This window comes from Mauremys mutica, chromosome 6, assembly GCF_020497125.1.
Source record: "Mauremys mutica isolate MM-2020 ecotype Southern chromosome 6, ASM2049712v1, whole genome shotgun sequence".
NCBI classification, from domain to species: domain Eukaryota; kingdom Metazoa; phylum Chordata; order Testudines; family Geoemydidae; genus Mauremys; species Mauremys mutica.
Window position 1 is genome coordinate 66,976,931 of NC_059077.1, and position 13,194 is coordinate 66,990,124.

At 41.1% G+C, this 13,194-nt stretch overlaps 1 protein-coding gene across 7 annotated transcripts in view; it reads left to right on the plus strand.

Annotated features, from left to right (window-relative positions):
• Positions 1 to 13,194, plus strand: part of CAMK4 (calcium/calmodulin dependent protein kinase IV) — a 286,233-nt gene that overhangs the window by 258,633 nt on the left and 14,406 nt on the right. For all 7 annotated transcript variants that reach the window (XM_045022426.1, XM_045022422.1, XM_045022421.1 and 4 more), the window contains one exon: positions 5,603 to 5,678. In XM_045022426.1, the coding sequence (XP_044878361.1) occupies positions 5,603 to 5,678 (76 nt within the window). The remainder of the gene's footprint in view (positions 1 to 5,602; positions 5,679 to 13,194) is intronic.

A 13,194-nucleotide genomic window follows, 5' to 3' on the forward strand; every position in this document is an offset into this window, starting at 1 on the left:
TATTGAGGGCCCTTAGCATCGAACAGATTCAAACCTAATTCTTTGTATTTTTCATTTTGGAAGGAACATTAAACATATATAAAACTCTGAGTCAACAGGAGCTGGAAGGAATTTCTCAACCCATTTAGAATCCCCAGCTAATTGTTTCTGCAAAGTGAATTTCTGACAACAGCAGTTCAGTAGAATTTGGCATTTATGTGGCACTTTACATCCTCAGAGTGCTGTACGAACCCCTAACTTGACTCACAACACTCCTATTGGATAAGGAAATGTTATCCCCATTTTACCGTCCCAGGTATGTAGTGATGACCATCTTTTTGGTGCACTATGTGAAATGAGCCAGTGGTCTCAGTTCTGTTCCTAGAGGACAAACACTGAGGAAGAGAGAGAGGTTATGTAATGTACACAATGCTACAGAGGGAATTGGTGGCAGACCCAGGATTAACCCTTGAGTCCTGTATTGCTGGTCCCATGCTATGTACTGTATACCGCAATTGCTTCAACAGACTAACAGAGCTTCAGACCAGTAACCCTTCTTTTTTCCCTTATCCCATCAATTAGGGTTGGGTCATGCAAGCATCCTCCATCTTTGTCTGTCCAAGGCAGCACTAAGGTCCACTTGCTTACCATATTCTTTGATGCAATTCATCCATCGCTGTGATAGCTTTCTTTGGAATCTTTCTTACCATCCTCTCCTGCCATGCTATGCTCATCATGTCCCCTTCATTCATGCTCTGCATGTGTCTGAACCAGTGACGTTGTGCTTCTTGGATTTTGTCAGCCACAGCATGGACTTGGACTTCAATCCTAATACTTTCATTTTGAAATCTTCTTCTCATCAGGTCCCCTTCATTTGGATCACATATTGGCAACTCCATCCTAAAGGGATTTGCCTCATTTAAGAGACTCTCAAAGTATTGTTTCCTCCTCTCCTTTCCTTGTTTAGGTGTTAGTAGCACAATCTCCCCGATCATCATTTACAAATGATATGCAATACCATCCTCCCCATGTTTGCATCTCATTTCTGCAGTGCCGTATGTCTTTTTGCCAGCTACCTGTGGGTCATTTACAAGCTCAGCATACAGCTCATCTAGGGCACTTTGTTTGACCTTTATCACTGCTCACTTGGCAGCTTCTTTGTATTTGTTTTTATTTCCAGCAATGGATTCATTTCTTTTTCTTGCTGCTCTGTTTTTGTTTGTTTGTTTGTTTTGTTTTGGATCACTGCTTGCACTTTCTCAGTCCACTGCTACTTCTCTCTTGCTATTGGTTTTCCCCATCTACATTGTCCACAAACTTTTTTCACTTCCACAATGCACATTCTTTTGGGGTGGTTCTACTCTTTGTCATCTGGTGGCAAATCAGTTTCTGGACACATATTCTGTACTTTTTGCACAAACTTCTCTGTTGCACTTCTCTTAACTTTCTGTATTTAAATCGTCTTTCTTTTGAGCTTAATTCCTCCTTGTCCAGCACTCTACCACAATCATTGCCATGGGAGGTTTGTGTTGCAGTGCTACAATCTCACTAGGTATCGATTTGCAGCCCATAACTCTACACCACTGAGATTTCCTCACCAACATCATATGGCTTTTGTTTCCACCACTGATGTACATAACTAACTGACACACCCTCTTTTGGAATCAAGTATTGGCTATACGTTGTTTGGCAATACAGTAGCCTTTTCCCTTCATCGTTCATAGTGCCTAGGCTGCATTTTCCCAAACACATTTCATACCCTCTTTTGTTTCTGCCTGTGTGTGCATTCAGATCACCCAGCACCACCAGCAGCTGCTGGGGGCTGCTGTGTCTAACACCTGCAGATCTTGGTAGGAAGTCTCCTCCTCTTCATCACGTCCGGGCTGAGATGCCTACACCAATATCAGAAACATGACACACTTTGAATTTTTAACAGCCATCAGTCTGTCACTTACTCTAATAACTGCACACACCATCTTCCTCAGCTTTCCTCTCCCTGCCACCCACACTTTGTTATGCCCCCTTTTGTCACCTGCATAGGAGTGTTTAAAACCTAAGGCCAAACCCTTCGCTGCATTCCCCATCCATCACATTGAAACCTCTCCTTACCATCACATCAGTGACTTCTATACCTTGACATGTCACACTGGATATACCCAGTGTCGCCACTTTTGAAATATGGGGCTTCTTTGGCTTTGCAGGTCACTGCTTTTAGTCTGATTCTTCACGCTGACCACTGGTCCTCTGACCCTCTAGAGGGCAGTTCAGACACTGGCTGCCAGAAATCTAATTGGCCCAGAGCTGCCAAGCTTGACGTGGGTGAACCTCTGGCAGAGGGCAGAAAGATCATTAGCAGTAGTCCCTGGCAGGAGGCATACAGGCCAGCCTCACCCCTTCTTATATCCAGCCTCTAGCATATCAGTTGCCATCCCTGACACACATCACAGTGAAAGGAACTTTCCCCAGTTAGACTAAGTACATGCCCACTCTCTTCCCACCTTGTTGCCATAAACCTGGTGGATCATCAACAGGCAGTGCTGATGTCACCACTGCCTAATGCTGGGTTTCATTTAATCCATGGATGGGGGCTTGATATCAGAGATTTCATTCTCCTAGGTAGGCTGCCTTGAAATGTCTAGTTATTTTAAAGACATCAGGTGCCTGTCTTTCACACACCTCACTTTTAATGAAAATATCTGCACCACATGAAGACAAATGATGGGGAGTTGGACTGTCAGAGGCCATCCTAGACATCGGCCTTTTATAAACATTTTATAGGTGTTGGGAGCTCATCCCAACCCCTTCCCCAGCCATAACAGCTCTTTGGAGAGAAAGTAAGAATAACCCCGATAGTCACAATAAAGTTACAAGAGTTGGGTAAATGTAATTGAAACTCCTAGTACTGAATTTCCTGAAGTTCCACAGAGCCCAAGAGAGAGGAGGAAAAATAGTGCATCTTTCTGGGGTTGGGACAAGACATATTAGGTCACGTCTGCACCAGGAGTGCTAAAGCGGTAATGCTAATCCAGGATACTGAAACAGCAAAGCATTCCTAGTGATGCAGCTAATACCAGCAAAACTGGGCTTTTGCCATTATAGCTGAGTCCAGCCCCACCAAACAAAACAAACCACCCTGGCAAAAGTAGTTTTCGGAGGATTCAGAGAAGGATTAATTACAGAGACCCAAAGCCACATTATTCCTGAATAAGAGCAGCCACACAGAGGTTTAACATGCTTTAATTGATGTGTGTTGACCTCATACCGTTAGCTGACTCTCCTTAACTTTCCTAAGTAATTCCACGTAGAGATGGGCTTAGTGTGGATCTGGCATTTGGTTCTGATATAAGTTATACAAGATATGTGTTTGTATGTTTGTTCTCTTCCTCCTCCTCTCTTAGCACAAAGTAAGTGCCATGAGCATTTTGCTATTCAGGATGTCTCAGTGATTCATTGAGGGCGGGGATAGCTCAGTGGCTTGAGCATTGGCCTGCTAAATCCAGGGTTGTGAGCTCAATCCTTGAGGGGGCCATTTAGTGATCTGGAGTAAAAATCTGTCTGGGGATTGGTCCTGCTTTGAGCAGGGGGTTGGACTAGATGACCTCTGAGGTCCCTTCCAACCCTGATATTCTATGATTCAGTCTCCATATTTTAATTGCTATAGCTTTGCGGAAAGTCTTACTGCTCACGTGCATATTGTCTGCAGGAGGATATTGGTTTGCCTCCATGGGAGAATCAAAATGACAGTTTACATAAAAATGATACAGACTACAAAGAATGACTTTCAGATTTTCATAAATATAACATGTAAAGTCAGTGTGTTAGCTGTTTTCTATCATTTGTCTGGCAGGCAAATGATATTTTTTAAAAGTACTGTATGCTATAATAGCACTATCAGTGAAATTCATCCAAGTTCAGAGGGTCTTCACAAAGCCTTCTGTGCCACGTAAACTCGCCTGCCTGTGCAGGAGGCTGTGAGTGTAGCAGTAGTCCTCCGGGGAATCTATCCCCTTTACCCCATGGGATGGGAGGAGGAGGGATGAATAAGGGACTGTTGGAATGGGCCCAAAGAGACTTCACTATCTTCTTGCTCTTGCAAATCCTTTCACTGGGAGTTCCCTTATAGGAGAGCCAGTAGTGACTATTCCAGCCCATAGGCCTCACGAAGGACAATACTGCAGTGCATATTCAGAAGAGGGCAAACTGAAGGTTGATGTGGCAAGGGATGCAGGAAAGGGATGGGTGGGTCTCATCTTTGCATCATGTCAAGTGTTGTGTTCCTGTGCTTCACTGAGAGATTTGGCGCCCCCGCTGATATTAGGCTACTTTGCCCCAGGAAGATATGGCTGGTTGGCAGATGGCAGAGTCAGAGGCTTCTGATAATGGTGTTCAGGGGAGTACAACAGCTGACTGGGCTGGTCAGAAACTTAGCAGAGAGTGGGGAAAACACAAAACGTTTGAAAGCTGTGGGGAAAAGAGGGGTATTTTCAAGGAGGCACATCATGGCATATGTAGTGTGCATGAAGGTGTGTGCATAACAACAGGAGTATGTATCTCATATCAAGCATAGGCTTCAAGTGCATATCTTACATGAAGCACACATCATGCTCTTGGCTATTCTTCAGCATCATCTATGGGTTGAGCTCCTCTGGTAAATAATGGCTTCTCTTTGCTATTTCAGAATTGTGAGTCTCCTCAGAGACTCCCTCTCTCCTGTGCCCTACTGGAATGCTCCCTCTCCCCTGTGCCAGTTGACTGGAATGCTCTTGCTGTCTGTTCCCAGGGTTGAACTCCTTGAGTTGGGCAACAGGGCTTTTTCAAGGAAAAGTTCTTGACTCTGGAGTGATCCTTCTTGCAGCTTTCCACGCCCAAGGGTGTCAGTCTTTAGTGAACAGCACCCTATTCCTCCCATGGGAGACCGAACATGAGAAAATCTAGAACAAATAGATTTGGGCACAGAGAGACATGGATGGGGTCCGACATAGGACTTGTAATGGAGAGTGGGTTTCAGCCTTAATTATAGAGCCAACTTAACTTCAGAATTACTGGAACTATTAAAACAATATAAATGTCATGTAATCAGTAAAACTCAAGCTACAGTACTTCTGCCCATTATCCCTTTCATGGATCTGGTTTCTTCTCTAAAATCAGACTGGAGATCAAAGTTAAATTGCACTCTTGACTTTACAAGTTATGGTTCATGCCAGCTGTCCTTACTCAGGGAAAATTCCTGTTGCTCTTTACTCAGTGTATGGGAGTTTTACCTAAGTAAAGTATCAGAGGGGTAGCCGTGTTAGTCTGGATCTGTAAAAAGCGACAAAGAGTCCTGTGGCACCTTATAGACTAACAGACATATTGGAGCACAAGCTTTCGTGCTCCAACACAAAAGCTTATGCTCCAATACATCTGTTAGTCTATAAGGTGCCACAGGACTCTTTGTCGCTTTTTACCTAAGTAAAGGCTTTCAAGATTAGACCCTATTTGTTCTACAGTACTTGAAGAGGACACATTGCAATTACATTCTGAGTTAAGAAGTCAGACATGTCTGAAATTCCTGACCTTTATTAGTATTATTTATTTCTGCATTAAACTTTTGCTTTAGTGACAATGTTTTTATCATCTGCAGCACCAGAGATTCTACGTGGATGTGCTTATGGCCCAGAGGTGGACATGTGGTCTTTGGGAATAATCACCTACATCCTGTAAGTTTAGACAGTAATACCAAGTGAAATATAAAATATGGTATTTTGATGTTTCATTTTCAAGGCCACAGATTTTTCTGACATTCTGAACTGTGCTAACAGAAAGTGAAAAGATTCTTAATTTGTTTTATATGGGTTATATTTTAGTGGTATTTAAATGATTTGAAGGTTGAAGGAGTACAGAGACGATTTAAGTAATACATTTGTCATATATATGCAGTAATTTAGCCAAGCGATATTATGAAACACTCATTAAAAATGAAAGAATTGTAAAAATCATTTATTTTAGACATTGTTTATTTTTTGCATTTCACTCAGCACGGACAATGAAACTAGATGGGCCATTTATGATCATTTATGTGCCATATTTCTAACACAGTGTTGTGTTTGGGTTGAAAAAGCTCAAGGGCAATATTTCCATTTCCATGTTTCGGTGTTTTAATAACTTGATTCATTATTGATATCCCCCAATAAAAATGTAACTTTGTACTTAGACTGCTTAAGTATCCCTTTTAAGATACTTTATACAGGATAAACATATTACTCCAAGTGATATCTGGACACATTGAATAATGGGTAATTCTTTTTAAATCTTGGTTAGATACAGTAAATAAAGCTTTTCCTTGTCTTTCATATCTGTTTTGCCTCTTTAGATTTTAAGTGCCTAAGGACAAAGACCATGTAAAATAGTGTTCTTCATATCTAAATAAATAACAATAAAGCACTTATGAGCTGTAGAAAAGATCTACATTAGAAATATCATAGGCAATGCCAGATTGTATTTGCCCCTAATAAATACTTAAGGATATACAATTATCCCACAAAGATTTTGGATATAAACGTAGTTGTTATGAACTTTGTACGTTCTTGGGCTGCATTAGGGGAGCTTTCCCCCACTCGGCTGCTGAATAGCTGCCCTAAAGCTGGTTTAGCTGGCTTGCAGAATTGTCCTTATGCCCTGGCAAGTGCCAGTTGCCATAATATCTTGGCAACTGGTGTAACTTAGCGCAGCCCAGGGACCCAGCCTGGCTCAGAGCACCACAGGAATGAGGAAGCACAAAGCTGAGAGCTCCTCAGATGCAGCAGAGGATCTGGCACACTGTATGTATTTCCTTTTGGGGAATAGTGCACTTACTAAACTATATTGTAAATAAAATTACTAGTGTGCTTAGATATTATACAGTGAGGAGTATGCCACAAAAATCTGGACAGAAAAGAATAAAATAGAATTGTGCTCTGATGCAAGTTGAAAATAGAAGCAATTGTCTTTTCAAAAGAGCAGACACAGTGAGCCAAAAAGAAATCAAAGCACATGATTGCGATTGAGCTGCCTTGTAACAGCAAGGAGCACAACTGCACCAGGGTTTCTGGAGACTTCAGCCTCCAACATTTTTGGTGCCATGATTCAAATGCCATTGCTGCTGATTCATATCCAGATTCTCATCTGGAAGTCTGCCATGCAGTTAAGCAGAAAAGAAATGGTGAGCTGTTGGGCCCAGAGAGTGGGAGAGGCATGGCCTGCCCACTCAAAAGAAAAAGAAGTTTGTTTGCCCTATTTCTGGATTGAAATGGTTCATAATCATCAAAATATTCGATGTTAAACTCAATACTGTTCTGTAGTCAGAGATATAACTGACAAAGGATTGTAAGATCCAAAGTGTCCCAAATTGTTTTAGGCAAATAAGGTTTCTACAGTGTTATGCACTGTTTACACAACTGTCTTGCCCAGTTTAGGCCCAAATATTCAAACAGGGAAGCCTAAAGTTAGGCACCTAACTCTGTAGTTTGGTATCTAAATAAGAATGACTTGGTTTTTTAGTGGTCAGTATTGCAGTTATTGTATTTTGCATAAATTAAACGCTTCTGAAGAAGGTTTTTGACAGTTGAAGGTCATTGTGCATTCTGCATGCCGTACATCTGTTGTTCTGATCCTTCTCTTTATGGGAGAATGAGTGACTTCTGTTAGTCCTGTGGCAACATTAATGCTAGGCTGATTTGTTTTCTCTTGTTGTGCAGCATATTTGTGGACAGGGGCGGCTCTACTTTTTTGGCCGCCCCAAGCAGTCATGCCCGGGAGGCGCCCCGAAGCCGCGGGAGCAGCGGGCCTCCCGCGGGCATGACTGCGGAGGGTCCGCTGGTCGCGCGGCTCGGCTGGACCTCCCGCAGCTGCGGACAGTTCGCAGGTCCGGCGGCTCCGCTGGAGCTGCCGCAGTCATGCCTGCGGGAGGTCCAGCCGAGCCACGGGACCAGCGAACCGTCCGCAGTCATGCCTGCGGGAGGTCCACTGGAGCCGCGGGACGAGCGCCCCCTCCGCAGTCATGCCTGTGGCAGGTCCGGTCGTCCCGGGGCTCCGGTGGACCTCCCGCAGGCATGACTGCGGCAGGTCCGCTGGCCCAGCCTGCCGCCCCCCCGGGAAAGGGCCGCCCCACGCGCATGCTTGCCGTGCTGGGGTCTAGAGCCGGCCCTGTTTGTGGAATGATTTCAGTCAATACATTCTGGGAAGGGGAAGAAAACAGGATTTTCTGTGTGTGGGGGTGTGTACGTACTATATACATACACACTCTCTCACACACACACACACACACACATATATATATGTGTGTGTGTATATATACACATATATATTGCTGACAAATTATTTTAATACAAAATCTTGGAAATGCAATTTTTTAATATAAAGCATAAATAAGATCAGTGATCTGCTTTCATTTTCTTGTAAAAGAATAGGTTACATTATCTCCTTAATATAAGAAATTAGAGTCTGATTGATAGGAAAGAACGAAAGACTCTCTTAGAGGAGATTTGCTACACACAGGTCATAAGTTATTAGTGTAAACCTCAGATCTGTGGTTTGTGTATTGAAGAGGAACACAGGCAGTTGTGCATTTTGGGACCCACTTTTTGGGATTCCGATAATCATTTTGTTGTCCATTATTTTCTTATAACAAAATTTGTTTCCCTGTCTCAAGACCTGCCACAAATGTGCCCTGGAGTACATCTCAGACCTTGTTCTCTTATATCCAGCTTTACCCCTTCCTCTCTAATGCAAGTTATATTGTGGCAGAGCCTTAGCTATTGTAAATTATTATAGTAGTTCCATTGACGTTAATGGACAATTTACACCAGCAGAAGATCTGCCTTGTATTCTTCTATAAAGACATTTCCAGAAATCCCATCTCACATTAGAGAGGCACATAGTAGTTAACAAATATGAGGCCTTGTCTATAGTCAGTGTTACACTGGTTTAATGAAAATTGTGATTTATTTTTTTTTACCCACTTAATTTACTTGGTACAAAACACAATGTGGACATTCTTAATTCAATTTAAACCTGGTTTATATTGATTTATCCTAATTTGGTAAGGAATTGATTTAAGGTAAATCAATATAAATCTGATTTAAGTTAACTTGAGCGTCCACACTGTGTTTTGCACCAGTTTATTGAAATCATTTTCAAATCACAGCTTTATTAAACTGGTCTAACTTTGAATATAGAAAAAAAGACCATGGGCTTAGGTGGAACACTTAACTATTTGGAGTAGCAGCATAGACATGAGCAGTAGTAATAATGGGTAGGAGTCACCTATTCTATGAAACTCTCTTTCAGTTCACATGATAAGCATTACAAACATTATCATATGGTGTTAATGAGTCGCTGTGAAAATATTTGTAGCAGTAGGTAGAGATTAGTTTATCAGAGCCTACAACTGGAGCAGACAGAATAAGTGCAAGTACCATGTATAAGAACCCACAACAAAGCCAGATAGCGTTGGAATGTTGCAATTGGTGAGGCATTTTTACATATAGTAGTCAATGTGCAATTATGTTTTTTTCCAGATTATCTCTAGAACAACTGTATTCTACTTTTCTGCAAAATCTAATCCTTGATGCAGTGACACCCAGTTATAGCTGTGTCATTCCTAATGCATTAGCTCTGCACAATTCTGGATGGAGTTAAATTTTAAAAGGATTTAGGTTTGATTTGAAGAAACCTTATTTTTCTTGTCAAATTGGATGCTGTTAGCATATTTCCTCTTTAATTATGCTGGTTACAAGAGCTTCAGTTGGCCTTGCTGAAATGAATTCCTTAGCCCACTGAGAACTACAGGATTTTTTCCCCACTGTTTACATATGAGATTTCATTTGATATTCAGAAAAGGAAGTACTCTCTTGCATTATGCATGACTTAGCTCATATGGGGGCTCAGTAAACTAGCTGCTACATGCAACTGCACTACAGCAATTATTGTCATTTTCACCCACTATTTAATCATTGTGTCCATGGTTATAAGCAGCAAGATGTCAGATCTCTAACAAATAGGAAACTACACAATGTTACTACTTGGTGCATTTTGTGCAAGGACAGGAAAGAACCTGAAGATGGGAAGCTGAGATGGTTTTACACTGCTGAGCTGATGTGCACCGAGCTGGTGCTTCCTGCTGGATCACTATCAGGGATTGTTTCCTGAAATGTGTTGAAAGCATTCGTAGGAGGAAATAAGAGGGATCTTAGATAGAGGCCAAATTCTGAAAGGTTCGGAGTGTGCAACCTCCCTCTGAAGTCAGTGGGGATCAAGATTGTTCTACACCTTGTAGGGTTGGGTCCTCTCTGATGATCGTAAAATGGACCAATTTTATACCTTAGTATTTCAATTCCAGTTAACATTACTGATGATTTGCTATAGTGTTCTAGTAAGTTTAGATGAGGGAGAAGAAGCAGGGCAGAAAATGAGCGAGACAGAGAAGGTGGCAGAACAGTGATGAGCCACCATATCAACAGGAATTGGAATTTGACCTAGTAGGTATTGAAACCTTGTGGGAAGATTTCCATGATTGGAATGTTAAAATCACTGGTTATAACCTATATGGGAAACATCAACTGGGCAAAAGGGGAGGAGTGGCACTGTCAAAAACATTATCTGTTTCCAAGTCACTGACAACTCAGAGGAAAATTATCTTGAATCCTTATGGATCAGTGTCCTAACAGATACAGCTAGGGTGACCAGATGTCCTGATTTTATAGGGAGAGTCCCCATTTTTGGGTCTTTTTCTTATATAGGCTCCTATTACCCCCCACCCCATCCCGATTTTTCACACTTGCTGTCTGGTTGCCCTAGATACAATACCAAGATGGGGCACCTGCTGATGTCTGGTACAGAACACCAAATCACACCAGAGAACAGGATGACCTGCTCCTTAAGTATCCATCTATAATGTATAGGAAAAAGAGCTCTGGGACTTCAATCCGAGTGACATGTGCTGCAGGTCTCCTGCTGCCAGTATTAAAATGTCCTTAGAATTTCTGAATATAATAGATGGCAGTTTATTAATTCAAAAAGTTAGACATCCAACATGGAATTCTCCTGTATGAGACTTCCTCTTAACAGATAAAGAAACCACGGAACTAAAAATTAGTGGTAGCTTAAGTACAAATGATCATGGCTTGAACACATTTATGTTCAAACAGAATAAAGTGCAAACCAGCAATATATATATTTTGTGCTTTAAAAGGGCCAATTTCACAAAGCTGAAAATAAGTAGGAGCCAAATCAACTGGGAGAAAGAATTTTAAAAGAAAAGTGTGAATGATAATGTGGAACTGTTTAAGAACATTCTATTTGAAGCCCAGAGTGCCACAATTGTGAAAGAAGCCCATAATGATTTAAAAAAACAACAACAAACAAACCTGGTTTAGAAAGGAAGTGAAATGAATATATTAATTATATTACATATAAACACATACACACATAAAATGGAAGAAAGGAAAAGTTGATAGTAATGAATATAAACCAGAAGCTAGTAATTGTAGTAAATTGATAGGTGAACCAAAAGGACACAAGAGAACTTGTGGCCAGCAGAGTTTGGTACAGTAAGCAACAAATAGAATCCTAGCAATTATATTGGTTTATTACTGGATGGAAATGGCAGAATTGTTGTTAATAATGCAGAAAAGGCAGAAGTGTTTTTCTCTGCTCTATGTTTGGGGGGGAAAAACAGATGATGAAGGCATATTGTATGATGATGAAACACTTTCAATTTCGCCAGTAACTCAGGAGGATGTTAAACAGCAGCTACTAAAGTTAGACATTTTTAAATCAGCAGGTCCAGATAACTTGCATCCAAGAGTTTTAAAAAAGCTGGCTGAAGAACTCTCTAGATGATTTTTAAGAAGTCTTGGTGCACTGAGGAAGTTCCAGAAGAAAGCTAATATTGTGCCACTATTTTAGAAGGGTAAACAGGACAATGTGGGTAATTACAGGCCTGCCAGTCTGACATTGATCCTGGGCAAAACAATGCAACGGCTGATATGGGTCTCAATAATTAAAAATATTAAAGGACAGTTATATAATTAATGCTAGTCAACAGAGCTTTATGGAAAACAGATCCTGTCAAACATTTTCATAGCTCTTTGTTATGAGATTACAGGTTTTCTTGAATAAAGACAATAGTATTGATGTAATATACTTATGTAAGGCATTTGATGTGATACCACACAAAATTTTGATTAAGAAACTAGAATGATACAAAATCAACATGGCCCACATTAAAGGGATTCAAAATTGGCTAACTCATAGGTCACAAAGTGTAAATGTAAACTGGGGGTCATCCTTAAGTGGGGTCTCACACGGACTTGTTCTTTGCTCTGCACTATTTAACATTTTTATCAATGACCTGGAAGAAAACACAAAATCACTCCGGATAAAGTTTGTGGATGACACTTAAACTCCCTCAAGGCTGGTGTGAAATTAGACCTATGATCACAGAACCATTACCAGCTCCCTGACATTCACTTGCCCCCATACTATATCAGTAGAGACTAGCACAGCAGAGTATCTGACCCATAAACCTTCTGTATGTCAGTAGATTGCTATTATTTTTTATTTACATTCCAGTAGTGCCCATGATATGCTAAGAAGACAAGACATATGCAAAAGTTGGGAACAAAGATAGTCAAAACATGTACATTTTATGTGAATTAAATATATTGTTTGTTTTATAAATAAATATTAGTTGCCTCTGACTGCTCCTCAGACTTGTTGTTATTAGTTACCTAATTTCTACTACATATCTTGGTAGCTCTTGGTAGGGTACTGACCTTACAGACCAATGGAGGGAGGGCATTCCATGGGAAAAGGGCATCACTGAAGCCAGCACAAATATGATGGTGGGAGAAGCAGACAAATGGGGGTGAGGAGGTCAAGAGGACAGCAGTCCGTTCCCATCCACTTAAATAGAGCACTCAAAGATTCTACTGCTGTAATCTAATCCACCTCTGCCAGCCTTGAGCATGAATACGGTTCTAAGAATATTCTTAGGCTGGTGTCTCTGCGCTAGCTGTATAACACGATGCAGCCACTCCACCCACAGGCAAGCAGCTACTTTTTCAAAACATTAGTTTCTTGAGCTTTAATGCATCTCTCTCATTTAAAAAAAACAAGATAGCATGCAAAATATTTGTTTTTCAAAACTAAGATAACTGATACTGGAGTTTACTGTTCTATTTAACTAATAGCACT